Source organism: Euphorbia lathyris, chromosome 1, assembly GCF_963576675.1.
Source record: "Euphorbia lathyris chromosome 1, ddEupLath1.1, whole genome shotgun sequence".
In the NCBI taxonomy this organism is placed as follows: Eukaryota; Viridiplantae; Streptophyta; class Magnoliopsida; order Malpighiales; family Euphorbiaceae; genus Euphorbia; species Euphorbia lathyris.
Window position 1 is genome coordinate 83,274,453 of NC_088910.1, and position 27,755 is coordinate 83,302,207.

General features: G+C 37.9%; 4 protein-coding genes across 4 annotated transcripts; 1 reads left to right on the top strand and 3 right to left on the bottom strand.

Annotated features, from left to right (window-relative positions):
* Positions 1 to 1,224: 1,224 nt before the first annotated feature.
* Positions 1,225 to 5,012, top strand: LOC136203946 (uncharacterized). The gene is made up of 3 exons (XM_065995162.1): positions 1,225 to 1,547; positions 3,555 to 3,761; positions 3,894 to 5,012. The coding sequence occupies exons 1-3, from the start codon at positions 1,431 to 1,433 to the stop codon at positions 4,755 to 4,757; spliced, it is 1,188 nt and encodes a 395-aa protein (XP_065851234.1). The 5' UTR covers positions 1,225 to 1,430; the 3' UTR covers positions 4,758 to 5,012.
* Positions 5,013 to 5,395: 383 nt separating this feature from the next.
* Positions 5,396 to 7,060, bottom strand: LOC136210871 (peroxidase 72-like). The gene is made up of 4 exons (XM_066002301.1): positions 6,643 to 7,060; positions 6,378 to 6,569; positions 6,134 to 6,299; positions 5,396 to 6,061 (listed from the first exon to the last, which is right to left on the bottom strand). The coding sequence occupies exons 1-4, from the start codon at positions 6,865 to 6,867 to the stop codon at positions 5,649 to 5,651; spliced, it is 996 nt and encodes a 331-aa protein (XP_065858373.1). The 5' UTR covers positions 6,868 to 7,060; the 3' UTR covers positions 5,396 to 5,648.
* Positions 7,061 to 15,053: 7,993 nt separating this feature from the next.
* Positions 15,054 to 16,738, bottom strand: LOC136210880 (peroxidase 72-like). Its single transcript, XM_066002311.1, has 4 exons — positions 16,321 to 16,738; positions 16,056 to 16,247; positions 15,812 to 15,977; positions 15,054 to 15,739 (listed from the first exon to the last, which is right to left on the bottom strand). The coding sequence occupies exons 1-4, from the start codon at positions 16,543 to 16,545 to the stop codon at positions 15,327 to 15,329; spliced, it is 996 nt and encodes a 331-aa protein (XP_065858383.1). The 5' UTR covers positions 16,546 to 16,738; the 3' UTR covers positions 15,054 to 15,326.
* A 7,994-nt stretch (positions 16,739 to 24,732) lies between these two features.
* LOC136210887 (peroxidase 72-like) lies at positions 24,733 to 26,366 on the bottom strand. The gene is made up of 4 exons (XM_066002324.1): positions 26,000 to 26,366; positions 25,735 to 25,926; positions 25,491 to 25,656; positions 24,733 to 25,418 (listed from the first exon to the last, which is right to left on the bottom strand). Exons 1-4 carry the CDS (start codon positions 26,222 to 26,224, stop codon positions 25,006 to 25,008), a joined length of 996 nt encoding a protein of 331 aa, XP_065858396.1. The 5' UTR covers positions 26,225 to 26,366; the 3' UTR covers positions 24,733 to 25,005.
* Between the last annotated feature and the right edge of the window lie 1,389 nt (positions 26,367 to 27,755).

Below are 27,755 nucleotides of genomic sequence, written 5' to 3' on the forward strand. Positions count from 1 at the left end.
CTCTCTCTCTCTCTCTCTCTCTCTCTCTCTCTCTCTCTCTCTCTCTCTCTTCATTTGATTATTTGAGGTTCCAAAAACTCCATCTTTAACTCTTCCTTTCCTTCTTGGTTTTGTTGGAGTAAGGATGACCATGAGAAAACCAGATAAAACCAAAATCATAGAAGGAATGAGGAGATCGACAAGGTTTCAAACCAAACACCATATTGTTTCTCCAAACTCCTCTTCCTCATATACATTACTCCGAACACCTCGATAATAGAATTACAAAAAATTTCTAGACATTCAAACAACGTGCAAGCGTGCGAAGAGCCGTTGTGAATTTTTGAAGTGGAGTTAATCCTTTTTTCTTGTTGCATCCACCCTCTGTTGGAAATATTCTACATAATTTTCTAATGCCTTCACTATACGTATGAGCAACGATTTAATCATTCGAAACCTTCTAGAGAATAGGTGCTCAATGTATAATGGTTCGTCAGCAAAGTAGTCATTATATAACCGTCGTGCACCTTCTACATGATTTCGGTCAATATATTTACTACGACGAGTGCAGATGATTGTGTCACTTATCCTAAGAAATATTGATCCATTTTTTCATCCATTTCGTCCTAAAAATTTCTAATAGCTGCCACTCTACTTTGAAAAATATTGTAGTCAACCTCATGTGACATATTGGCTTTGCGATTGTAAAAAAAAGAGGTATACAATAAAAAATACAAGTATATAATATGAGTTTGAGTTGTTAATATGCAAGCAAAATATGCCGCTTTGTGTAGGAAAATGTAGGAGTGAAATAGAAATATAAGTTGTTGAACCAATTTATAGTTTTCCACGTCTCTATGTTTTTTTTTGTGTGTGTTTTGCACATTTTTTTTGTTTTTTTTACATGTTCATGTTGTGCGTTTTTTTGTTAACTCGTTTATATGTTTTTCACGTTTTACTATTTTCTACTTTTATTTCATTTTTTTTTACGTTTTCATGTTTTTTTTTGTGTTTTTCGTATTTTTTGCGGTTTTTATAATATTCTTAACTAATATATATTTGAATAATTTATTGTCATGATTAAATTTTTTAAAAATAACTAAGAAATTACACTAAAACATAAACCAAACAACACCTTAATGTCTTAATTATAATTGGTATAAATTTAATTAAAAATTGTAATAATAAAACAATAATCTTACTGAAGATGTTTAAAAAAGGAAAAAATATTTTTAAACAAAGTAATATGAATATACGATGATCTGCGCGCCGGTACAGTGTAGACAGTCCATCAGAAAAGGCCAACTTTCCATAACAGTCAGCAATACAGATTTTGGAAATTCGAATTATTTCCGATAAGCCAGCAAGCCACCTCTTCCCTGAGGAAGACCCACACCACACCCCTCCCTCTCCAAAAACTCCATCTTTAACTCTGGGTTTTGTTGGAGACCATGAGAAAACCAGAGAAAACCAAAGTGATAGAGGGAAGGAGGAGATCGACAAGGTTTCAGACCAAACTCCTTACTGTTTCTCCAAACTCCCCTGCCACACTGAAGCCCTGCCGCAATGTAAGATCACCTTTCAACTTCTTATATCCTTTAATGGGTTTTTGGTGTTGATAACCAAAAAGTTGGGGAATATCAGCTTAAAGTTCCCACCTTTTTTGTTTATGGAGTTTTCTTTTTTTATCTGCTGTTTGGTTGCTTAGGAAGTATGAACAGAGTAAGAAACTCGAAATCAACTGCAAGGTTGTGCTCATGATGGGTTTCACTTGTTACATTATCATTGAAGATATCACAATTTCATGAAAATTAGATGCATTACTGCTCATGATTGGGTTATTGGCTTTTCAGTTCAATTCTAAAAGAAAATCAGAGGATTGACTCTCTTGTACGAATTTTTGCACTTTTTTTTTTCCGCTACATGATATTATGCATTAGATTGGATCAACGTTTTCAGGCCCGCTTTTATTGTGACTATGTTCACTAGGATTTCATGGTACTGCTTGTTTTACCATATATTAGGGTTTTATGTTTTTTAGGTGCATTTGACTGCAATACTCGTGATTTTTATTTTTGGTGGCATTTCTACATAAAACGTAAACTTTTCCCTAATTCCCTTCAATCTTGTCTTTCCAAATGGTCCTGTATTGGCTGTTAAGGGTTATGAACTATGATGCACGGAAAATCTTCATGACATGACATGCATTTCACCATTTCCAGCAGATGTATTCAGGCAGATGTGGTAAAGGGAAACTCTCGGAAACTAATACAAAACCTTTCAGTTTTTAAACTGTTTCTTCTGCCGATTTCGACTAAAATTCTGTAAATACACGTTCCCCTATGCTTCCGTTTCCCCATTTCCGTGCAAAATAGGTTATCAATGGTAATAATGATACTTTTGCTATGTCTTAACTAAAGGGTGTTATTAAGCATGATTGGGATCAAGGCACACTTCATATCTTCTTGTTTTGTGTACATTATCCATATGATGGAGTTTGATCATAAACTTCTGGTCCATGATGAAAATGGTTCTTGTTTTTTTATTCCCCCTGATTTTTCTCTTATGTACGCCAAGTAGTTGATGATTGTGAGAATTTATCTTCTCTGTTTTCAGATTTTAAGTTTGCGACTTTGTAAACAAAGGCCTAACTCACCCCAAAAGGTACATCAAAGGGTTAGGATTGGCTCACATATTTAAGGAGCCATATAGCTTCCCAATTTAGCGATGTGGGATGCTTAACAGACTTTGTGTTCGTTAGATGCTTAGCGAATTCCTTTTCTGGAGAAGGGCTATAATGCACGGAAACTCTTCATAACAAGCGTTTCCCCGTTTCCGGCAGATGTGGGAAACGGAAACTCTCGGAAACTGATACGAAACGTTTCCGGGCACGTTTCCGTAATTACCAAAAATATGAAACGCGTCTCTCAGTTTTTAAGCGGTTTTTCCTACCTATTTCGATTAAAATTCTGGAAATTCAAACTTTCTATTTTGCAGTTCCTGTTTAATCTAAGATTAGAAAAATTGAAACTTTGTATTTGAGACATAATTATTCCCTTGTATCCTTCGATCTAAAGAACTTATCCATATTTCTTTGTCCTATAATCCTTGTCTGTTGAATCTTGATTAAGCTTGAACTTTCTTCATCTTGTTCTTCAATCTTGTTTTTATTTAATATATTATTATATTTTTAATATTTATAAATATGCCCCTATATTTTTAATATTTACACGTTTCCCCCATGTTTCCGTTTCCTATGTTTTTCAGAAATTACGTCTCCCCATATCGTTTCCGTTTCAGTTTCCGTATCCGTTTCCGTTTCCGTGCAACATAGGAGAAGGGTATTGAATTGTTTCTCCATCCCCTTTGGATTAGGGACTTGCTAGTCCTTGATCAGTAATATATTGATTTTTCTATCAAGTAACTATAGAGTGTATGTGCTAATGTTTTGTTAGCCTGCAAATAGTGCACTATTGCAAATGAGTATGTCATATAGCTCATAAGATGTTTTACCGTTTAATATCTAGATTAGCAACTGCAACAGTTAAGCTAACAAGGTGTTACTGGTTATGTAGGTGTCTTCTCCAACAGCTTTTCCAGCTTCCTCTAAAACTCCAAAACTCAAACGCTATGCCTCCTCAGTTCCCACAAGAAGATTCAAACAGGTAGAGAAAGGTAGCAAACCAGATTCACCTCCTAATGAAGATCAAGAATCAGAAGGGCATTCGAGCAGTAACTCGCACTCAGGGTTTGAGGCTATGCTTAATAAACTCGTTGCACCGGTATGTTGTTGCTTTTCAATTCCAGAATTCTGAACTTTATGCACTCAACTCAACCATTTTAACTCGATTGCATTTTTCTAGTTTCCTTGTGGACTATATTGCTGTTTTTATACATTCAAATTGATCTTACAGTCCCCTTCAAGAACATTGAAATCTACCTCTAAAGTATATGAAGGGCAACCAGCTGAAATCCCCTCAAGTTCACATCCAGCGACAAATGCCAAAAAAACTGGAAAATGCAGCACTCTGCCGGCTCATACAGTTAACTTTGCCATTCCAATGTCTGATAATGTCCCAACCAATGAAAATGAGGACATTAGGGAGGCAGATGCTTCTCGTACCAGTGCTAGTTTTGTTGGAAGACGACTCGTTATGGTCTCAAATGTTGTGGAGGAAAGGCTAGAAGAGAGTGCAAATGCTAATCCAACTCTCAGCTATGGCTTGACAGAGATTGCTAACATGTGGGGTGATGAGGATTTGAGTGAAGAAGAGGCACAATCATCTGGTTGGATCACAATTGCAGGAAAATATGAGGTGAAGGAAGCATTGGCACCAATAGTTAGGAGTATATTTGACAAGTATGGAGATATAGCTGCCAATTATTCTATGGAAACGCCAAAAGGTCGTTCTGTGGCATTGGAGAATCTTGCTGAATTCATCCAAACATTTCAAACAAAAAAATTTGTTCATCTTACCGAAAGTGAAATCAGAAAAGCACTCCAGTTTGTTTCTGATTATGACAAAATGGGTATGGATGTTGGATGGCTGGAACAAAAGTTGAATGCCCTTTTAGAAGCAAGAGAAACAGTGAAGAAATCTTCGATGTTGAAGGAGAAGAAGGATAAAATAAATGAAATTATAAAGGAGAAGAAGAGATTGCTGGAGATTGCAAAGGAGGAATTTATTGTAGCATTAGCTGAAGCTGAAGGCATAAAAGCAATTACGGCCAAAGTTAAATACTTTGTTGGTCAACCGCCATTAGGTGACCTCTTTTGATTAATTTCTTTTGTCCTTGTTGAGAAAAAATAGGTTACTGAATACATTTTGATCAACAGTATGAGCGGTTTTGTGAACAGGGATGGTTAGAACTTTGAAACAATTAAGAAGCTCAAAGTAGTTATAGTTTTCATTCAAGGGGAAGGTCAACTAGTTTCAAAATTTGTTCTCTCTGTGCTCACAGAAAAGACTGTTTCTTTCTGTTCTTTAATTCTCCTCAATATGATATTATGCAATAGGTATAGATTCACAGGATGAACATTGTTTGATCTGCTTTAATTAGCTTGTGACTGCTGGTTCTTTTTGTCTTTTATTCACAAAAGTTGTCTCTAGATAAAATATCACTGGGTGGCTCAAGTATGTGTTTTAGATGAAACTTCTATTGGCTTGATAACATCTAGACCATGAAAATTGATCCAACATGTTAACAAAAGATTTTACCAAAAAATTGATGAGTCATAGTGTGCCTCTTTCGTCAAATGATCGTATCTGCTCTTATATGTTATAAAGCTAGATACTTTGTTGATCAAATTGATCTCTTTCGATTTAACTTTTGTGTTGTCCTTGTAGAAAAAATTAAGTTAGATGGTAGATTAAGAACTTTTGAACTTTCTCAAATATGATTTATTACTGAATGTTCCAAAATACAGTCCTACAAAAGAGGCAGATTAAAGTGCCAATGACAGAATAATGCTGAAGAGAAAGCAAAAGACTCTTTCAACTACATATTAAGAATAGAAAGCTGAAAAAAACAAACAAACAGAATTTGACTACTTAAAGAGCAGAGTATGCTCCTTATGGGAACAAGACTTCCTCAGTAAAATAAGTAAATCAAGACAATAGTACTTGAATAGGAAATGAGATGCATAATCCTTAGCAAAACATAAGCAGTTAAGCATTGATTTTCCTGCAATTCTTTCTAATTTCTCCTCTTGAACCTGTCAGAGGAGAGATATTTCCCATGCTAATCATTGACTTAGCAAACTGCTGGAAGAAGAGCTGATTACTCTCTGCGTATTTCTTCACTAGTTCCATTGATGCTTCATTTTGGGTAAACAGAACTTGATCAGAACTCAACAGGCCTTTTGAAGCCAAAATGTCCTTGAAGTAACTGTTGTCGAACTTTGTTGGACTTGCAAAGTCCAAGAAGAAGAGGTTCTGGTCACCTCCGGATCTGGGGCAGCGAGTTCTCAATTGCGCAGCATATGATTGGTCAAGTGTGAAATCAGGTTTTCCATTGCCTGACTGGTTGTACAACCTCTGCCTGAAGCTGACGCATCGAGCCTTCCCGATTGTGTGGCTTCCTGAAACAAAATCATAGAAAATTAAACGGTGCCTTGGTTGAGGATGAGTCAGAAACAAGGTAGAAAACCCACCAGATAATGCTACAAGATCGACAACGTTAAGACCTTGAACCTTGAACTTTGTAAGGATGGTTTGGAATGTATTATTTGGAGCAGGAATGTTGTTGTTAGAACCGCTTAAGCTTGCACTTCTCGAGTCTCTTCTTCCTAGTGGAACTTCCCAGCTTGGTCCTCCAGCCTGTATGCGTTGAAATACACAGTCAACTCCGGTTGCTTTGTCCATCTATACACTTGAAGTCTAAGAAATAAAACTTACCAGAACTGTGGAATCTCTAGCTGCCAAAGCTAATATATCAGCACAAGAAACTGTTTGAGGGCACTCTTTTTCTAATGCAGCTTTTATCTCATCGATTACTTCGAATCCTCGAGCTGAGTGTCGGTTTGGAATAGACCCTTTTTCGCTGAGTATGCTTTTAGCACTGTCTAGCAACACTGATCCATCACAACCCTGCAAATTAAGCTACAACAGTCAGCTATTGATAAATATAAACATATGCTAAAATAAATGATGGGAAACAAACCTTGACAAAACAGTCATGAAAATGAAGCCTAAGCAAAGAAGCAGCCATACGAGCATCTTCGGCTACGGCCTTGGCTACAACAGACTGAACAATGTGGTGAGCACCGGGGCAAGAATGGTAATAGAATTGTGGATAGAGATAACCACCAGTTTGCTTTCTACTGAAGCAAAGAGGAGCAAAGGCAAGGAGAGAAACAAGTAACAGAAAGCTGATAAATTGAGCCATGTTTGTATTGATTCTTAGAGTTGAGACAAGTTTTGCAAGAATTGGTAATGGTTTGATGAAAACTTATAAGGTTTAAGGGTATTTATAGGGGGAAAATTGAGGGTTGAGATAATGAAATTAGAAGAAGAAAGGTGGAGTGTGGAGTTGTTAGATACCAAATTTTGTAGGCTGACTAGCTCCTTGATGGTCCACAGTTGGTACCATAATACAATTCCAATTCAGGAAACGTTTTGGGTACTTGGTCTTATAATTCATCACTTTCTAGTACAAATTTAATTAACCATTTGGTTTGCTTAACAAGTTTTTGAAGATGAGACTAATGTTTCAGTTTTATAGTACTTTGTATACAACACATTTAAATACATAAATTACAAGAGAAGTAGCTAATCTATACCTCCATGAAACTAGACCTATTGTAATAATACATACATTTATGTGTTTTTTTTTTTTTTTTTTGCTCCAAATTTATATTTATGTGCTCTGAATCTGAAGTTTCATTCGTTGGAGCTTGTGGAGGCGGCGACTAAGGGGAAGTTTTCTTGTTGTTGGGTGTGTACTTGGTTTAAAGCCGTGATTTCACCAAATTGAGAGCTATGCTATTAATCGATGGAAGAGGTATGTTTCAGTTTCTGTTCATCAGATGGCTTCTGGAAGGAAGGATAAGCAGTTGGAGCAGAATTATCGTATTTCTCCTGGTAGCTTTGGGATAATTGGGGAGTCTAGTGTTGGGAAACAGCGTTTTGACCCCTGATAAATGTTTGGTTGTTGGAATGTAAGGGGTCTTAATGACCCTCTTAAGCAACATGAAGCTTCTCTTCTTGTTGCCAAACATAAGTTGTGTGTGTGTTGGGTATTCTCGAAGCTAGGGTTTGGTATTGCAATAAGGTTAAGGTTTGGGCAGGATTTAGGACAATTTTTAAGACAATTATATACAAAATTACCTTTTACGTGAATAACTTAAATATTACTTTCTCCTCTTTTTAATATTCATTGTAATCTTCATATATTTTAAATTACCTCTCAGAATAAGTTTTTATTTTTCTTTATCATTTTGTGTGTTACCGTTATTAATTATTTTAAATAAATTTTTTTCTTTTTATCGTCTCCATAAAATCACTTTTTTTAAACTAGTGAACTTTGTTTTAAAATCAAATTTCAATTTTAATTAATGTTATAGATTTTTATTTTGTGAGTTTTAGTTATGAATTATTTTATAATGTTCTTTAAAAAATGAAATTTAATTAGAAACTAAGTTTGTTTATTGATTTTGAGTAAGAGTTGAAAAGAAGAAAACCATTTAAATAATTAATAATGATAGTATCGTTAATTTGTACCTATTTAACAAACAAAAGTATGGAATAAGTTTAGTGAGACAAAATTCAAAATTAGCCTAGAAAACATGAGGAGGTAACTTAAGCAATGTTGATGTAAAATGCCACTGGGGATGAAACTACTATTGGCTTGATCCGAAGATTTTACTAAGAAAGCAAAACTTGATGAGTCATAGTGTCCCTCTTACGTGAAGAGCCTGCATACCATATGATTGGATAGCTATTTTTTTTTGTGTTCTAAAACATGGCTTTTTATAGTTCATTATGGACTATATATTTGTGCTCGCTCAATACAAACCTTTTCTTCTTTGTTAAATGATCTTATCTGCTTTGAAATGTTATAAAGTTAGATACTTTGTTGACCATCCACCTTCAAAATGATTTCTTTCGATTTAACTTGTGTTGTCCTTGTAAAAAATATTAAATTAGTGATGGTCGGCTTTCCAACCATCGTTAAACCGTATTCTCATTTGGATGAATACATTTTTTCTTTTACAAATTTGATGTTGCATCAAAAAAAATTGATGCATCATCAAATAATATTTTATACTATCTTTATTTTTTTAACAGAAATCATCATATTATTAAATTGAGGGATTTGCATCCGAAACAAATTACGTCCAACAGCCAACTCGGTAGTTTGGTAGAAAAATAATTGCTAACATTGGAATGGGCGTGCCTAGCAACTAAATGAACAACCTCATTCGCTAAACGAGAAATAAATGAAATTTTAAAGTTAGGATTTAGACCAAGAATAACCTTACAATTTTGTCATTGAGCCAAACTTAGAAAGATCCATTGTTGCAGAGTGCATCCCTTCCACAACCAGCTTAGCATCCGTTTCAAACTCAACATGACTAAAATTCTGACTGGCTAACCAAAGCATACTAGTGCGTACCGCAAGAGCTTCGAGAACTTTCGGTTCCTTTAACCCATGGAGCAAACTACTGCTATAAAAAAGTACACCGTCTCGTTCCCCACCACGGCTCCAAGCTCACACTACTCCTCGGTTGCAAAGATTGATGCATCTGTATTGCACTTTACAAACCCATGAGGAGGCGGGTACCATGATCAAGCTGCTGCCCGTGCACGTCTCAGGCTGCTGGGCACCCGTTGGAACGCCTTCCAATCATCATATCCGTTAAGAACCGTCCTCCTACTCAGTTCCGGATGCTGCACGACTGGGTTATGATGCTCCCATAAGGCCGTCAGTCTGTAGCGCAGTTTGACATAATATTCCAATACAGCTGACGTTAATTCCCGCAGCAACCAACAACTAGCAACCAAATAGTATGTCTGCAGTGTGAGGAGGTAACATATCCTACACTTGACAAAGTTCTCCTGCAAAACAGCAATCAGAAAACAAATTAGTGGACCTCCGTTTCATCCCCATCCACGCATACCGGGCACTCTATAGGTACCAGAACCCGCTTTTGAATCAGTCTGGCTCGAGTAGGAAGGCATCCTGCACATACACGCCATATAAACCTTTTCAACTTAGGTGAAATATCCAACCTCTATAGCCTTTTCCACCCTTCATTAATAGTTCTGCCAACTCTTAAACTCGAGCGCATATGATATCTTAACTTCACACTGTGCATGCCATTCTTAGTCCACCGCCAAATCCATTCACCTTCACAAGTTCTAAATGCTAAAATAATGTCAAGGATCGCCTGTACCTCCGACTCACTAAAACACCCCTGAAGTTTACCCAAGTCCCACCCTCTCATATCATCAAGCAGTAAGTCAACAACCTTTAAATCATCCATCCCAGGAACAAAAATTGAATTAATTCAAAAACCATCCAGTTTAGGCACCCAAGGATCATCCTAGACTCTTAATGATTTACCATCACCCACTTTCTATCTCACATCCAACCTCATAATATCAAGATCACTCTTAATACTTCTCCAAACCGCACTAGGATTGTTGTCTAAATTGGAGAAAAGTAAGGCCTCATTTGAAAAATATCTAGCTTTGAAGATTTTACCCACTAAAGTGTTTGGAGACCTAATCAATTTCCATCCATGCTTCCCTAATAAAGCCATATTAAACAAGTGTAAATCCTTCCTTTGACATAATTTTGACCAATCAAATTAGTGAATACCTTAACGCCCTTCCGGTTTTAAACCCCACCAAAATGAATTCATTAATTTTTGGAGATCATCACAAATAGAATGGGGTAAGAGAAGCGTACTCATACAAAAAAAATAGATAGTGCTTGTGCCACATATTTGAGAAGTACTTCATTCCCGCATGTGATAAGAATCGAAAACCAATGTTATCAAACTCGGACCGGCCAATCGGACCGGTTCCACCGAGAACCTGTAGGAAATCCGGTCCGAGCTTGACTAGTTTAATTAACATACAAGAAACCGGTATGAATCGAAAATGAACCGGTTCGATCGATGGTTAAACCAGGAACCGGTGCAACCCGGTTCACACCGAGTTGATATTGAAAATTTTAATTAAAATTAAACGCTCTTTACGTATAAAATTATATTTTAGTAAAAGAAGGCTAGACCAAGAGAGCCCATTTCAAGTGCTTCACTTAAGTATCAATTTCTCATTCATCACTTGTCCCTTTGGAGTTTATAATATACCGTTAAAAAGATCACATGACATAGAATATGTTGACATATTTCAAGTTATTTTAAACTCTATTTATCCATTATATATTTAAGTCTCAAGTTGATAAAAAATAACAAATAAAAAATTGTTTATAATTTGTTTTGGATATATATAATTTATAAAAATAATTTTAAATTAATTATATTTATTTAATGTATATAAATATTATTTATTTATTACGTCATCCGGTTCGACCAATCCGAGCCATTCGGTCCAATCAAGTGACCTGTGACCCAGTTATAAATCTGGTTTGATGTTCGGTCTAGTTCTGATAACATTATCGAAAACCCCCACTTCCAAACTTCTTGCGCAACCTTTCTAGTAAAAACATAAAAATTCTTCTTTTAGATCATCCTATCAGGGATGGTAACCCAAGATTTCAATATGTGTCCAGAGGGGTAGTAACCCGTAAAATCCCTTTAATTTCATCCTCCAGGTCCTCTCTAACGTTGGTACTTGAGAAAACCCCCGACTTGTTTAATTGACCATTTGTCTCAAAGCGTGTTCATATTCTGTCAGAATCTTGATGACCTCCTTAGTCTCTCTGACCGATGCCCCAAAGAATAGGAAGGAATCATCAGCAAAAATTAAGTGAGTCACAGTCGATTTCCTTCTGCAAACCCAACACCCGGTAATTAAATTTTGCTCCTCAGCCCGCTTAAATAAATGTGTGAGCACTTCTGCACACATGATAAACATGTAAAGTAATAAAGGGTCTCCTTACCATAGAACTCCACCAGGTAAGATCGGCTCCGTAAGCTCACCGTTTAACACCACCTTATACTGAATAGTGGTAACACAACATAATCCATGAAATCCATTTCACACTGAACCCCATACGGACCATTACCCCCTCCAAAAACTTCTAGTCGCCCTGTTATAAGCCTTGCTAATATGGATTTTCAAGGCCACAATCCCAGATGCCCCTCTATTTTGACGCTTTAAAAAGTGTATAGATTCAAATGCTACCTGAACACTATCAATTATGGACCTACCATGGACAAAAGCAGATTGAGTGTCACTAATGATCTTCGTTAGAATAATTTTCAATCAATTAGCTAATACCTTTGATATCAACTTATAAATCACGCTGCATAACGAAATTGGACGGAAATCTTTCAACAGACCCAGATTTTCACACTTCGGAATTAGAAAATAGTCGTATCATTCTGACCCGGAGGAAACATACCCTGATTCAGCCAACTAGCACAAGCCTCGCCCACCTCCACCCTAATTTTGTCCCAAAACGAGTGATAGAACCCGAGATTCAACCTGTCAGGCCCATGTGATTTGTTCGCGAGCGTAGTGAATAAAGTCATCTTAAATTCCTCACAATCGAATGGCTTAGTGAGCCTCATATTAGCTTGTACATCGACCATATCGGGGATGACATCATCAGCATTAAAAGAGTCTTTGTTAGGAGCCATCTCATTTTGATTATCAAGGAGTGAACCCATATCATCTTGTAATACTAAAATGGTATTCCGCTGCCTCCAAGCTTTGATAATTGCATGAAAAAACTGGGTATTTCTGTCTCCATCCTTCAACCAAACCATCTTTTCCCTCTGTCTCTAGAACACCTCTTTTTTCTCAAAGGTATCATTCAAGTTTCTTTTAGCAATATAAAATTGGGCAATTGAGAACCTGTCACCCTTGTCGCGCAGTTTCTCCATTTGCCGCTTCCATTTATGAATTTGTGCCTTTTAGTGAAAATTATAATCCTCTCCCCATGCCTCCATAACCTTAACACAAACCAACAACTTCTCATATAATGGTAAATTATTGTGATTCTCCCAAAAGGACGGAACCATACTAGTGAACTCAATCTCCTTCAACTAGGCAGTCTCAAACCGAAACACCTTTCCATGTGCAGGCCGCACCTACTTCTTCGGAGTAAGTAGAAGCGTAGGTGGTTCGGATAGCTTGTCATACCCGTAGAGAACTGATAGTCCGAGAAACTATCCAACCATGCAGGCGAAGCAAATCCCCTTTTAAGATTCTCACAAACCCATCCCACCGTACCCAACCCCTCTCCCATGTGAACGGGCTGCCACTCAAGCTTAATTCAAAAATTTCACAGTCCCCAACCACCTTATTAAATTCCTGTAATAAATATCCCGGAAACTCAGCACCACCAACCTTTTCCTCCTCCTTTAGGATATAATTAGAGTCTCCTAAAATCACCCAAGGGAGAGGAGACGCGACGCCAGCCGACGAAGAAGACTCCATGAGTCACCATGCTTGTTACAGTTAGTATACCCATAAAAGCCTACAAACCATCAATCCCCCACCTCTCTATCCACAATCATCATATCAATGTGATGTTCCGAATAACTGATAATATTCACGTTCACCCCTGACTTCCACATCAGAGCCAAGCCACCACTACGACCCTGCTTGCTAACCGAAAAGGACCCATCAAACTGTAATTTTTGTTTAAGAGCAGTAATCTGATGGTCTTCGACCAATGTCTCAATCAAAAATACTAAATCGGATTTTTGGGAATGTACTAACTCCTTTAGTGATCAAACTGTCCGATCGTTTCCTAGCCCACAACAGTTCCAACTTATGCAATTCATAATATCCGGCGGCACAACAATGTAGGACTCACCGAAATATGATCTCTGGGAATCTCCTTATCTGTAATAAGAACAAATTTTCCCTCCCCCTGAACCTTATCCATACTAGAATGACCACCTTCCACATCCCGTCTATGCTTTCTCGCTTCTTACAACTCCATTTCAGTGTTCTCCAAGTTCCCCATATTATGATCCCTCACACTCTCCCGCCCATTCTCCTTACTACCCGGCTCCCCCCGATTCCCATTACCTTCGATGCGTGGGCCAAACAAAGGGGAAATAATGACTTCAGATTGCCCCTTAGGTCTCCCACTAGCTTTATCATTCCCCAAGCTACCCTACCAGTACTAGAAATGTCCTTTAAAATATCGGATAAAAATCACCCTGACCCCGTTCACACTCATAACCCAATTTGGACCGCCCTTCCCACTCTCCTCCCTAAGCCATCGTGCTCCACTTTGGTCCCATCCTCTATGGATTGGGGCCTTCAACCACTCCCCCCACTCTCTATGAACCTTAGTGCCATATAGTTCAAAGAGTTTATCACAGTACCTATCAGTGTGACACAGTAGGCCGCATATGTAATAGAAAATCCCCAATTTCTCATATTTAAACACCACAGGTGACCACTCATCCCCTACTCTCTTAATTTTTTTAAATCATTTCAGTGGTTTACGACTATTTACTAAAACCCAAATTCTCATAAATTGATGGTGAAACCCAGCATTATTGTACAATTATACTCTTGAAAGGTACAATGAAGTTCCCTAGTTGCTTGCCCACTCCATTAGACATTGCCCCAGCTGGTAACCTATGAATCTGAACCCAGATTGGCATTTCAAACAAGTTGACCGCTTTTGGATTGTCTCCAAAGAACTAATGATTCAGAATCAACCATAATTATCAAATGTCCACGGACCCCAACAAGCACCCTATCCCTATCCACCGGGTGAAAAAATTCGAAGGACTAAAGGTTACTGCTTACCTCCTGAATGTTGATGCCTCTTCCTGGCCGCCAAAGCATAGCAGGACGATTCTTCAAGCTCGAGAAATTAAGAGTTTTGTCTGCCATGAAAGGGCCCAAAAATGTGAAGCTGTTATCCACCCAGGTCGTCGCTTCCTGTGGAACAACAAGCTCTAGAACCTCTGTTTCATCATCGCCAATGGCGAGCACATGCATCCCAACCTCCATCACTCCGCATGGATCGACTCCCTCACGGTCACAAAACGACCACCACACGCAAAGCGCAGCTTGAGACACTCTCATCATAAGGAAATACCACTCACACTGGACTTGAACCCTAGTTGCAGCAGGACAAGTTCATGAGAGACTTCTAAAGGGTTGTTAACATAATTACTTTGATTATTTTGAGATGTTCTATTGCTATCTTTTTACTATTTCATTTTCTTTTCATATATATATATAGATATAGTATTGTATATTTTGTTATATAAATATTATTATTTGAAAGAAATCTTTTGTTTGCGTGAAGGAAATGATGAAATGGATTGGAGAAAAACACTATAGCAACATCAAAATATAGAGGGAAAATGAAGAAAATACAGTTACGATTTAACTTTTGTGTTGTCCTTGTAGAAAAAGTTAAGTTAGATGGTAGATTAAGAACTTCTAAACTTCCTCAAATATGATTTATTACTTAATGTTCCAAAATACAGTCCTACAAAAGAGGCAGATTAAAGTGCCAATGACAGAATAATGCTGAAGAGAAAGCAAAAGACTCTTTCAACTACATATTAAGAATAGAAAGCTGAAAAAAACAAACAAACAGAATTTGACTACTTAAAGAGCAGAGTATGCTCCTTATGGGAACAAGACTTCCTCAGTAAAATAAGTAAATCAAGACAATAGTACTTGAATAGGAAATGAGATGCATAATCCTTAGCAAAACATAAGCAGTTAAGCATTGATTTTCCTGCAATTCTTTCTAATTTCTCCTCTTGAACCTGTCAGAGGAGAGATATTTCCCATGCTAATCATTGACTTAGCAAACTGCTGGAAGAAGAGCTGATTACTCTCTGCGTATTTCTTCACTAGTTCCATTGATGCTTCATTTTGGGTAAACAGAACTTGATCAGAACTCAACAGGCCTTTTGAAGCCAAAATGTCCTTGAAGTAACTGTTGTCGAACTTTGTTGGACTTGCAAAGTCCAAGAAGAAGAGGTTCTGGTCACCTCCGGATCTGGGGCAGCGAGTTCTCAATTGCGCAGCATATGATTGGTCAAGTGTGAAATCAGGTTTTCCATTGCCTGACTGGTTGTACAACCTCTGCCTGAAGCTGACGCATCGAGCCTTCCCGATTGTGTGGCTTCCTGAAACAAAATCATAGAAAATTAAACGGTGCCTTGGTTGAGGATGAGTCAGAAACAAGGTAGAAAACCCACCAGATAATGCTACAAGATCGACAACGTTAAGACCTTGAACCTTGAACTTTGTAAGGATGGTTTGGAATGTATTATTTGGAGCAGGAATGTTGTTGTTAGAACCGCTTAAGCTTGCACTTCTCGAGTCTCTTCTTCCTAGTGGAACTTCCCAGCTTGGTCCTCCAGCCTGTATGCGTTGAAATACACAGTCAACTCCGGTTGCTTTGTCCATCTATACACTTGAAGTCTAAGAAATAAAACTTACCAGAACTGTGGAATCTCTAGCTGCCAAAGCTAATATATCAGCACAAGAAACTGTTTGAGGGCACTCTTTTTCTAATGCAGCTTTTATCTCATCGATTACTTCGAATCCTCGAGCTGAGTGTCGGTTTGGAATAGACCCTTTTTCGCTGAGTATGCTTTTAGCACTGTCTAGCAACACTGATCCATCACAACCCTGCAAATTAAGCTACAACAGTCAGCTATTGATAAATATAAACATATGCTAAAATAAATGATGGGAAACAAACCTTGACAAAACAGTCATGAAAATGAAGCCTAAGCAAAGAAGCAGCCATACGAGCATCTTCGGCTACGGCCTTGGCTACAACAGACTGAACAATGTGGTGAGCACCGGGGCAAGAATGGTAATAGAATTGTGGATAGAGATAACCACCAGTTTGCTTTCTACTGAAGCAAAGAGGAGCAAAGGCAAGGAGAGAAACAAGTAACAGAAAGCTGATAAATTGAGCCATGTTTGTATTGATTCTTAGAGTTGAGACAAGTTTTGCAAGAATTGGTAATGGTTTGATGAAAACTTATAAGGTTTAAGGGTATTTATAGGGGGAAAATTGAGGGTTGAGATAATGAAATTAGAAGAAGAAAGGTGGAGTGTGGAGTTGTTAGATACCAAATTTTGTAGGCTGACTAGCTCCTTGATGGTCCACAGTTGGTACCATAATACAATTCCAATTCAGGAAACGTTTTGGGTACTTGGTCTTATAATTCATCACTTTCTAGTACAAATTTAATTAACCATTTGGTTTGCTTAACAAGTTTTTGAAGATGAGACTAATGTTTCAGTTTTATAGTACTTTGTATACAACACATTTAAATACATAAATTACAAGAGAAGTAGCTAATCTATACCTCCATGAAACTAGACCTATTGTAATAATACATACATTTATGTGTTTTTTTTTTTTTTTTTTTGCTCCAAATTTATATTTATGTGCTCTGAATCTGAAGTTTCATTCGTTGGAGCTTGTGGAGGCGGCGACTAAGGGGAAGTTTTCTTGTTGTTGGGTGTGTACTTGGTTTAAAGCCGTGATTTCACCAAATTGAGAGCTATGCTATTAATCGATGGAAGAGGTATGTTTCAGTTTCTGTTCATCAGATGGCTTCTGGAAGGAAGGATAAGCAGTTGGAGCAGAATTATCGTATTTCTCCTGGTAGCTTTGGGATAATTGGGGAGTCTAGTGTTGGGAAACAGCGTTTTGACCCCTGATAAATGTTTGGTTGTTGGAATGTAAGGGGTCTTAATGACCCTCTTAAGCAACATGAAGCTTCTCTTCTTGTTGCCAAACATAAGTTGTGTGTGTGTTGGGTATTCTCGAAGCTAGGGTTTGGTATTGCAATAAGGTTAAGGTTTGGGCAGGATTTAGGACAATTTTTAAGACAATTATATACAAAATTACCTTTTACGTGAATAACTTAAATATTACTTTCTCCTCTTTTTAATATTCATTGTAATCTTCATATATTTTAAATTACCTCTCAGAATAAGTTTTTATTTTTCTTTATCATTTTGTGTGTTACCGTTATTAATTATTTTAAATAAATTTTTTTCTTTTTATCGTCTCCATAAAATCACTTTTTTTAAACTAGTGAACTTTGTTTTAAAATCAAATTTCAATTTTAATTAATGTTATAGATTTTTATTTTGTGAGTTTTAGTTATGAATTATTTTATAATGTTCTTTAAAAAATGAAATTTAATTAGAAACTAAGTTTGTTTATTGATTTTGAGTAAGAGTTGAAAAGAAGAAAACCATTTAAATAATTAATAATGATAGTATCGTTAATTTGTACCTATTTAACAAACAAAAGTATGGAATAAGTTTAGTGAGACAAAATTCAAAATTAGCCTAGAAAACATGAGGAGGTAACTTAAGCAATGTTGATGTAAAATGCCACTGGGGATGAAACTACTATTGGCTTGATCCGAAGATTTTACTAAGAAAGCAAAACTTGATGAGTCATAGTGTCCCTCTTACGTGAAGAGCCTGCATACCATATGATTGGATAGCTATTTTTTTTTGTGTTCTAAAACATGGCTTTTTATAGTTCATTATGGACTATATATTTGTGCTCGCTCAATACAAACCTTTTCTTCTTTGTTAAATGATCTTATCTGCTTTGAAATGTTATAAAGTTAGATACTTTGTTGACCATCCACCTTCAAAATGATTTCTTTCGATTTAACTTGTGTTGTCCTTGTAAAAAATATTAAATTAGTGATGGTCGGCTTTCCAACCATCGTTAAACCGTATTCTCATTTGGATGAATACATTTTTTCTTTTACAAATTTGATGTTGCATCAAAAAAAATTGATGCATCATCAAATAATATTTTATACTATCTTTATTTTTTTAACAGAAATCATCATATTATTAAATTGAGGGATTTGCATCCGAAACAAATTACGTCCAACAGCCAACTCGGTAGTTTGGTAGAAAAATAATTGCTAACATTGGAATGGGCGTGCCTAGCAACTAAATGAACAACCTCATTCGCTAAACGAGAAATAAATGAAATTTTAAAGTTAGGATTTAGACCAAGAATAACCTTACAATTTTGTCATTGAGCCAAACTTAGAAAGATCCATTGTTGCAGAGTGCATCCCTTCCACAACCAGCTTAGCATCCGTTTCAAACTCAACATGACTAAAATTCTGACTGGCTAACCAAAGCATACTAGTGCGTACCGCAAGAGCTTCGAGAACTTTCGGTTCCTTTAACCCATGGAGCAAACTACTGCTATAAAAAAGTACACCGTCTCGTTCCCCACCACGGCTCCAAGCTCACACTACTCCTCGGTTGCAAAGATTGATGCATCTGTATTGCACTTTACAAACCCATGAGGAGGCGGGTACCATGATCAAGCTGCTGCCCGTGCACGTCTCAGGCTGCTGGGCACCCGTTGGAACGCCTTCCAATCATCATATCCGTTAAGAACCGTCCTCCTACTCAGTTCCGGATGCTGCACGACTGGGTTATGATGCTCCCATAAGGCCGTCAGTCTGTAGCGCAGTTTGACATAATATTCCAATACAGCTGACGTTAATTCCCGCAGCAACCAACAACTAGCAACCAAATAGTATGTCTGCAGTGTGAGGAGGTAACATATCCTACACTTGACAAAGTTCTCCTGCAAAACAGCAATCAGAAAACAAATTAGTGGACCTCCGTTTCATCCCCATCCACGCATACCGGGCACTCTATAGGTACCAGAACCCGCTTTTGAATCAGTCTGGCTCGAGTAGGAAGGCATCCTGCACATACACGCCATATAAACCTTTTCAACTTAGGTGAAATATCCAACCTCTATAGCCTTTTCCACCCTTCATTAATAGTTCTGCCAACTCTTAAACTCGAGCGCATATGATATCTTAACTTCACACTGTGCATGCCATTCTTAGTCCACCGCCAAATCCATTCACCTTCACAAGTTCTAAATGCTAAAATAATGTCAAGGATCGCCTGTACCTCCGACTCACTAAAACACCCCTGAAGTTTACCCAAGTCCCACCCTCTCATATCATCAAGCAGTAAGTCAACAACCTTTAAATCATCCATCCCAGGAACAAAAATTGAATTAATTCAAAAACCATCCAGTTTAGGCACCCAAGGATCATCCTAGACTCTTAATGATTTACCATCACCCACTTTCTATCTCACATCCAACCTCATAATATCAAGATCACTCTTAATACTTCTCCAAACCGCACTAGGATTGTTGTCTAAATTGGAGAAAAGTAAGGCCTCATTTGAAAAATATCTAGCTTTGAAGATTTTACCCACTAAAGTGTTTGGAGACCTAATCAATTTCCATCCATGCTTCCCTAATAAAGCCATATTAAACAAGTGTAAATCCTTCCTTTGACATAATTTTGACCAATCAAATTAGTGAATACCTTAACGCCCTTCCGGTTTTAAACCCCACCAAAATGAATTCATTAATTTTTGGAGATCATCACAAATAGAATGGGGTAAGAGAAGCGTACTCATACAAAAAAAATAGATAGTGCTTGTGCCACATATTTGAGAAGTACTTCATTCCCGCATGTGATAAGAATCGAAAACCAATGTTATCAAACTCGGACCGGCCAATCGGACCGGTTCCACCGAGAACCTGTAGGAAATCCGGTCCGAGCTTGACTAGTTTAATTAACATACAAGAAACCGGTATGAATCGAAAATGAACCGGTTCGATCGATGGTTAAACCAGGAACCGGTGCAACCCGGTTCACACCGAGTTGATATTGAAAATTTTAATTAAAATTAAACGCTCTTTACGTATAAAATTATATTTTAGTAAAAGAAGGCTAGACCAAGAGAGCCCATTTCAAGTGCTTCACTTAAGTATCAATTTCTCATTCATCACTTGTCCCTTTGGAGTTTATAATATACCGTTAAAAAGATCACATGACATAGAATATGTTGACATATTTCAAGTTATTTTAAACTCTATTTATCCATTATATATTTAAGTCTCAAGTTGATAAAAAATAACAAATAAAAAATTGTTTATAATTTGTTTTGGATATATATAATTTATAAAAATAATTTTAAATTAATTATATTTATTTAATGTATATAAATATTATTTATTTATTACGTCATCCGGTTCGACCAATCCGAGCCATTCGGTCCAATCAAGTGACCTGTGACCCAGTTATAAATCTGGTTTGATGTTCGGTCTAGTTCTGATAACATTATCGAAAACCCCCACTTCCAAACTTCTTGCGCAACCTTTCTAGTAAAAACATAAAAATTCTTCTTTTAGATCATCCTATCAGGGATGGTAACCCAAGATTTCAATATGTGTCCAGAGGGGTAGTAACCCGTAAAATCCCTTTAATTTCATCCTCCAGGTCCTCTCTAACGTTGGTACTTGAGAAAACCCCCGACTTGTTTAATTGACCATTTGTCTCAAAGCGTGTTCATATTCTGTCAGAATCTTGATGACCTCCTTAGTCTCTCTGACCGATGCCCCAAAGAATAGGAAGGAATCATCAGCAAAAATTAAGTGAGTCACAGTCGATTTCCTTCTGCAAACCCAACACCCGGTAATTAAATTTTGCTCCTCAGCCCGCTTAAATAAATGTGTGAGCACTTCTGCACACATGATAAACATGTAAAGTAATAAAGGGTCTCCTTACCATAGAACTCCACCAGGTAAGATCGGCTCCGTAAGCTCACCGTTTAACACCACCTTATACTGAATAGTGGTAACACAACATAATCCATGAAATCCATTTCACACTGAACCCCATACGGACCATTACCCCCTCCAAAAACTTCTAGTCGCCCTGTTATAAGCCTTGCTAATATGGATTTTCAAGGCCACAATCCCAGATGCCCCTCTATTTTGACGCTTTAAAAAGTGTATAGATTCAAATGCTACCTGAACACTATCAATTATGGACCTACCATGGACAAAAGCAGATTGAGTGTCACTAATGATCTTCGTTAGAATAATTTTCAATCAATTAGCTAATACCTTTGATATCAACTTATAAATCACGCTGCATAACGAAATTGGACGGAAATCTTTCAACAGACCCAGATTTTCACACTTCGGAATTAGAAAATAGTCGTATCATTCTGACCCGGAGGAAACATACCCTGATTCAGCCAACTAGCACAAGCCTCGCCCACCTCCACCCTAATTTTGTCCCAAAACGAGTGATAGAACCCGAGATTCAACCTGTCAGGCCCATGTGATTTGTTCGCGAGCGTAGTGAATAAAGTCATCTTAAATTCCTCACAATCGAATGGCTTAGTGAGCCTCATATTAGCTTGTACATCGACCATATCGGGGATGACATCATCAGCATTAAAAGAGTCTTTGTTAGGAGCCATCTCATTTTGATTATCAAGGAGTGAACCCATATCATCTTGTAATACTAAAATGGTATTCCGCTGCCTCCAAGCTTTGATAATTGCATGAAAAAACTGGGTATTTCTGTCTCCATCCTTCAACCAAACCATCTTTTCCCTCTGTCTCTAGAACACCTCTTTTTTCTCAAAGGTATCATTCAAGTTTCTTTTAGCAATATAAAATTGGGCAATTGAGAACCTGTCACCCTTGTCGCGCAGTTTCTCCATTTGCCGCTTCCATTTATGAATTTGTGCCTTTTAGTGAAAATTATAATCCTCTCCCCATGCCTCCATAACCTTAACACAAACCAACAACTTCTCATATAATGGTAAATTATTGTGATTCTCCCAAAAGGACGGAACCATACTAGTGAACTCAATCTCCTTCAACTAGGCAGTCTCAAACCGAAACACCTTTCCATGTGCAGGCCGCACCTACTTCTTCGGAGTAAGTAGAAGCGTAGGTGGTTCGGATAGCTTGTCATACCCGTAGAGAACTGATAGTCCGAGAAACTATCCAACCATGCAGGCGAAGCAAATCCCCTTTTAAGATTCTCACAAACCCATCCCACCGTACCCAACCCCTCTCCCATGTGAACGGGCTGCCACTCAAGCTTAATTCAAAAATTTCACAGTCCCCAACCACCTTATTAAATTCCTGTAATAAATATCCCGGAAACTCAGCACCACCAACCTTTTCCTCCTCCTTTAGGATATAATTAGAGTCTCCTAAAATCACCCAAGGGAGAGGAGACGCGACGCCAGCCGACGAAGAAGACTCCATGAGTCACCATGCTTGTTACAGTTAGTATACCCATAAAAGCCTACAAACCATCAATCCCCCACCTCTCTATCCACAATCATCATATCAATGTGATGTTCCGAATAACTGATAATATTCACGTTCACCCCTGACTTCCACATCAGAGCCAAGCCACCACTACGACCCTGCTTGCTAACCGAAAAGGACCCATCAAACTGTAATTTTTGTTTAAGAGCAGTAATCTGATGGTCTTCGACCAATGTCTCAATCAAAAATACTAAATCGGATTTTTGGGAATGTACTAACTCCTTTAGTGATCAAACTGTCCGATCGTTTCCTAGCCCACAACAGTTCCAACTTATGCAATTCATAATATCCGGCGGCACAACAATGTAGGACTCACCGAAATATGATCTCTGGGAATCTCCTTATCTGTAATAAGAACAAATTTTCCCTCCCCCTGAACCTTATCCATACTAGAATGACCACCTTCCACATCCCGTCTATGCTTTCTCGCTTCTTACAACTCCATTTCAGTGTTCTCCAAGTTCCCCATATTATGATCCCTCACACTCTCCCGCCCATTCTCCTTACTACCCGGCTCCCCCCGATTCCCATTACCTTCGATGCGTGGGCCAAACAAAGGGGAAATAATGACTTCAGATTGCCCCTTAGGTCTCCCACTAGCTTTATCATTCCCCAAGCTACCCTACCAGTACTAGAAATGTCCTTTAAAATATCGGATAAAAATCACCCTGACCCCGTTCACACTCATAACCCAATTTGGACCGCCCTTCCCACTCTCCTCCCTAAGCCATCGTGCTCCACTTTGGTCCCATCCTCTATGGATTGGGGCCTTCAACCACTCCCCCCACTCTCTATGAACCTTAGTGCCATATAGTTCAAAGAGTTTATCACAGTACCTATCAGTGTGACACAGTAGGCCGCATATGTAATAGAAAATCCCCAATTTCTCATATTTAAACACCACAGGTGACCACTCATCCCCTACTCTCTTAATTTTTTTAAATCATTTCAGTGGTTTACGACTATTTACTAAAACCCAAATTCTCATAAATTGATGGTGAAACCCAGCATTATTGTACAATTATACTCTTGAAAGGTACAATGAAGTTCCCTAGTTGCTTGCCCACTCCATTAGACATTGCCCCAGCTGGTAACCTATGAATCTGAACCCAGATTGGCATTTCAAACAAGTTGACCGCTTTTGGATTGTCTCCAAAGAACTAATGATTCAGAATCAACCATAATTATCAAATGTCCACGGACCCCAACAAGCACCCTATCCCTATCCACCGGGTGAAAAAATTCGAAGGACTAAAGGTTACTGCTTACCTCCTGAATGTTGATGCCTCTTCCTGGCCGCCAAAGCATAGCAGGACGATTCTTCAAGCTCGAGAAATTAAGAGTTTTGTCTGCCATGAAAGGGCCCAAAAATGTGAAGCTGTTATCCACCCAGGTCGTCGCTTCCTGTGGAACAACAAGCTCTAGAACCTCTGTTTCATCATCGCCAATGGCGAGCACATGCATCCCAACCTCCATCACTCCGCATGGATCGACTCCCTCACGGTCACAAAACGACCACCACACGCAAAGCGCAGCTTGAGACACTCTCATCATAAGGAAATACCACTCACACTGGACTTGAACCCTAGTTGCAGCAGGACAAGTTCATGAGAGACTTCTAAAGGGTTGTTAACATAATTACTTTGATTATTTTGAGATGTTCTATTGCTATCTTTTTACTATTTCATTTTCTTTTCATATATATATATAGATATAGTATTGTATATTTTGTTATATAAATATTATTATTTGAAAGAAATCTTTTGTTTGCGTGAAGGAAATGATGAAATGGATTGGAGAAAAACACTATAGCAACATCAAAATATAGAGGGAAAATGAAGAAAATACAGTTACGATTTAACTTTTGTGTTGTCCTTGTAGAAAAAGTTAAGTTAGATGGTAGATTAAGAACTTCTAAACTTCCTCAAATATGATTTATTACTTAATGTTCCAAAATACAGTCCTACAAAAGAGGCAGATTAAAGTGCCAATGACAGAATAATGCTGAAGAGAAAGCAAAAGACTCTTTCAACTACATATTAAGAATAGAAAGCTGAAAAAAACAAACAAACAGAATTTGACTACTTAAAGAGCAGAGTATGCTCCTTATGGGAACAAGACTTCCTCAGTAAAATAAGTAAATCAAGACAATAGTACTTGAATAGGAAATGAGATGCATAATCCTTAGCAAAACATAAGCAGTTAAGCATTGATTTTCCTGCAATTCTTTCTAATTTCTCCTCTTGAACCTGTCAGAGGAGAGATATTTCCCATGCTAATCATTGACTTAGCAAACTGCTGGAAGAAGAGCTGATTACTCTCTGCGTATTTCTTCACTAGTTCCATTGATGCTTCATTTTGGGTAAACAGAACTTGATCAGAACTCAACAGGCCTTTTGAAGCCAAAATGTCCTTGAAGTAACTGTTGTCGAACTTTGTTGGACTTGCAAAGTCCAAGAAGAAGAGGTTCTGGTCACCTCCGGATCTGGGGCAGCGAGTTCTCAATTGCGCAGCATATGATTGGTCAAGTGTGAAATCAGGTTTTCCATTGCCTGACTGGTTGTACAACCTCTGCCTGAAGCTGACGCATCGAGCCTTCCCGATTGTGTGGCTTCCTGAAACAAAATCATAGAAAATTAAACGGTGCCTTGGTTGAGGATGAGTCAGAAACAAGGTAGAAAACCCACCAGATAATGCTACAAGATCGACAACGTTAAGACCTTGAACCTTGAACTTTGTAAGGATGGTTTGGAATGTATTATTTGGAGCAGGAATGTTGTTGTTAGAACCGCTTAAGCTTGCACTTCTCGAGTCTCTTCTTCCTAGTGGAACTTCCCAGCTTGGTCCTCCAGCCTGTATGCGTTGAAATACACAGTCAACTCCGGTTGCTTTGTCCATCTATACACTTGAAGTCTAAGAAATAAAACTTACCAGAACTGTGGAATCTCTAGCTGCCAAAGCTAATATATCAGCACAAGAAACTGTTTGAGGGCACTCTTTTTCTAATGCAGCTTTTATCTCATCGATTACTTCGAATCCTCGAGCTGAGTGTCGGTTTGGAATAGACCCTTTTTCGCTGAGTATGCTTTTAGCACTGTCTAGCAACACTGATCCATCACAACCCTGCAAATTAAGCTACAACAGTCAGCTATTGATAAATATAAACATATGCTAAAATAAATGATGGGAAACAAACCTTGACAAAACAGTCATGAAAATGAAGCCTAAGCAAAGAAGCAGCCATACGAGCATCTTCGGCTACGGCCTTGGCTACAACAGACTGAACAATGTGGTGAGCACCGGGGCAAGAATGGTAATAGAATTGTGGATAGAGATAACCACCAGTTTGCTTTCTACTGAAGCAAAGAGGAGCAAAGGCAAGGAGAGAAACAAGTAACAGAAAGCTGATAAATTGAGCCATGTTTGTATTGATTCTTAGAGTTGAGACAAGTTTTGCAAGAATTGGTAATGGTTTGATGAAAACTTATAAGGTTTAAGGGTATTTATAGGGGGAAAATTGAGGGTTGAGATAATGAAATTAGAAGAAGAAAGGTGGAGTGTGGAGTTGTTAGATACCAAATTTTGTAGGCTGACTAGCTCCTTGATGGTCCACAGTTGGTACCATAATACAATTCCAATTCAGGAAACGTTTTGGGTACTTGGTCTTATAATTCATCACTTTCTAGTACAAATTTAATTAACCATTTGGTTTGCTTAACAAATTTTTTTTTTTATTGAAGATGAGATGCTAGTTAATGTTTCAGTTTTATGGTACTTTTAGTGTACCCCATATTTAAATACATAAATTACAAGAGGAGTAACTAATTTATGCCTCCATGAATTAGACCTATTGTAATAATATATTTATGTGTTTTTTTTTTTGGCTCCAAATTTATATCTTTCTAGCATTTTGATTGCATCTTACTAAAAATATTTTTACATCTTGTTTAGACTTTATGTTAAGTTGATAATACAACACAATTTCTTAGACAATTATATAATTGCAGAAGAAGTACTTTTGGAGACTAATTTGTAACGACATCCTAATTGCACCATGAACAATGACCCTGGGGTGCAATCTGAGTGTCTACCAACTACTTGTCTTGTTGAATACGGACCTTGGATGGTCGTTCCCAGAAGGAAGCAGGCCACACGAGTGCGCACTCCCCTCAAGTCCTTAGCAGCTGACCCGGGGATGTGATGGTAAACCCGTTTGTTAATTCTAAAAAGGCATGGGAAAATTCAAAAATGACTCGCGATAAGACTGTTTTTTCAAGCTCTGGGACTTCAGATACTCGGCATAAGCCGCGTAGACGTGCGAATAATATTGCTGGTGTTCACATTGGCTCGACTTCTTCTTCTAAGAGCGGGTTGAAAAATTCTTTCAATGAACTTGCGAATCTGGGTAATGGTGGAAGTATTTGTTTAAATGATACAAAACCTCCTGGTTTTGAGATTGAGGGTGGGAGAGGAAAATGTTCACGTACCAGTCCAGAACATTGAGTAATATGTAAGCCTGGGAATTCAAAAGACTCGGTGATAGTCTCTAATGCTGATTCGAATAAGGACCGTGTGGCTCTGGAGGGGGCGATTGACAACACTCCTATTGTTTAATCTTTTCATATTGGTAGTGCTTGGAAGGACTCGGGAGTCTGTGTTCGATTGTGATTTTTATCTTTGATTTCTTCTTGAACCAAGAGTACCGGGTTCACAGGCAGACATCCTACGAAGGAAGATGGGTTTCTCTTCTATTGAAATTATTGAGTCTAATGGTTTTCGTGGAGGTATCTGGATGTTTTGGGATTCCATGAGAGCCTTGATTAAGGTTCTAATTCGGAATGATCAATTTATTCAGTCCAATATTACTGTCATGAGTGGTCGTCAATGTGGTGTTGTTTTTTAGCTGTCTGCAGTTTATGTTCGACCTCAGGGTACTATTAAAAAAAATTCAT

What these genes read in the sequence shown, in the direction of transcription:
- LOC136210871 (XM_066002301.1), bottom strand. Translation starts at nt 6,867, where the DNA reads ATGGCTCAATTTATCAGCTTTCTGTTACTTGTTTCTCTCCTTGCCTTT. An exon ending in CTAGAGATTCCACAGTTCTG is followed by an intron (nt 6,300 to 6,377) that starts GTAAGTTTTATT and finishes CAACGCATACAG; the next exon opens with GCTGGAGGACCAAGCTGGGA. An exon ending in CGATCTTGTAGCATTATCTG is followed by an intron (nt 6,062 to 6,133) that starts GTGGGTTTTCTA and finishes ATTTTGTTTCAG; the next exon opens with GAAGCCACACAATCGGGAAG.
- LOC136210880 (XM_066002311.1), bottom strand. Translation starts at nt 16,545, where the DNA reads ATGGCTCAATTTATCAGCTTTCTGTTACTTGTTTCTCTCCTTGCCTTT. An exon ending in TTCATGACTGTTTTGTCAAG is followed by an intron (nt 16,248 to 16,320) that starts GTTTGTTTCCCA and finishes CTTAATTTGCAG; the next exon opens with GGTTGTGATGGATCAGTGTT. An exon ending in CTAGAGATTCCACAGTTCTG is followed by an intron (nt 15,978 to 16,055) that starts GTAAGTTTTATT and finishes CAACGCATACAG; the next exon opens with GCTGGAGGACCAAGCTGGGA.
- LOC136210887 (XM_066002324.1), bottom strand. Translation starts at nt 26,224, where the DNA reads ATGGCTCAATTTATCAGCTTTCTGTTACTTGTTTCTCTCCTTGCCTTT. An exon ending in TTCATGACTGTTTTGTCAAG is followed by an intron (nt 25,927 to 25,999) that starts GTTTGTTTCCCA and finishes CTTAATTTGCAG; the next exon opens with GGTTGTGATGGATCAGTGTT. An exon ending in CGATCTTGTAGCATTATCTG is followed by an intron (nt 25,419 to 25,490) that starts GTGGGTTTTCTA and finishes ATTTTGTTTCAG; the next exon opens with GAAGCCACACAATCGGGAAG.
- LOC136203946 (XM_065995162.1), top strand. Translation starts at nt 1,431, where the DNA reads ATGAGAAAACCAGAGAAAACCAAAGTGATAGAGGGAAGGAGGAGATCG. An exon ending in CACTGAAGCCCTGCCGCAAT is followed by an intron (nt 1,548 to 3,554) that starts GTAAGATCACCT and finishes CTGGTTATGTAG; the next exon opens with GTGTCTTCTCCAACAGCTTT. An exon ending in TTAATAAACTCGTTGCACCG is followed by an intron (nt 3,762 to 3,893) that starts GTATGTTGTTGC and finishes TTGATCTTACAG; the next exon opens with TCCCCTTCAAGAACATTGAA.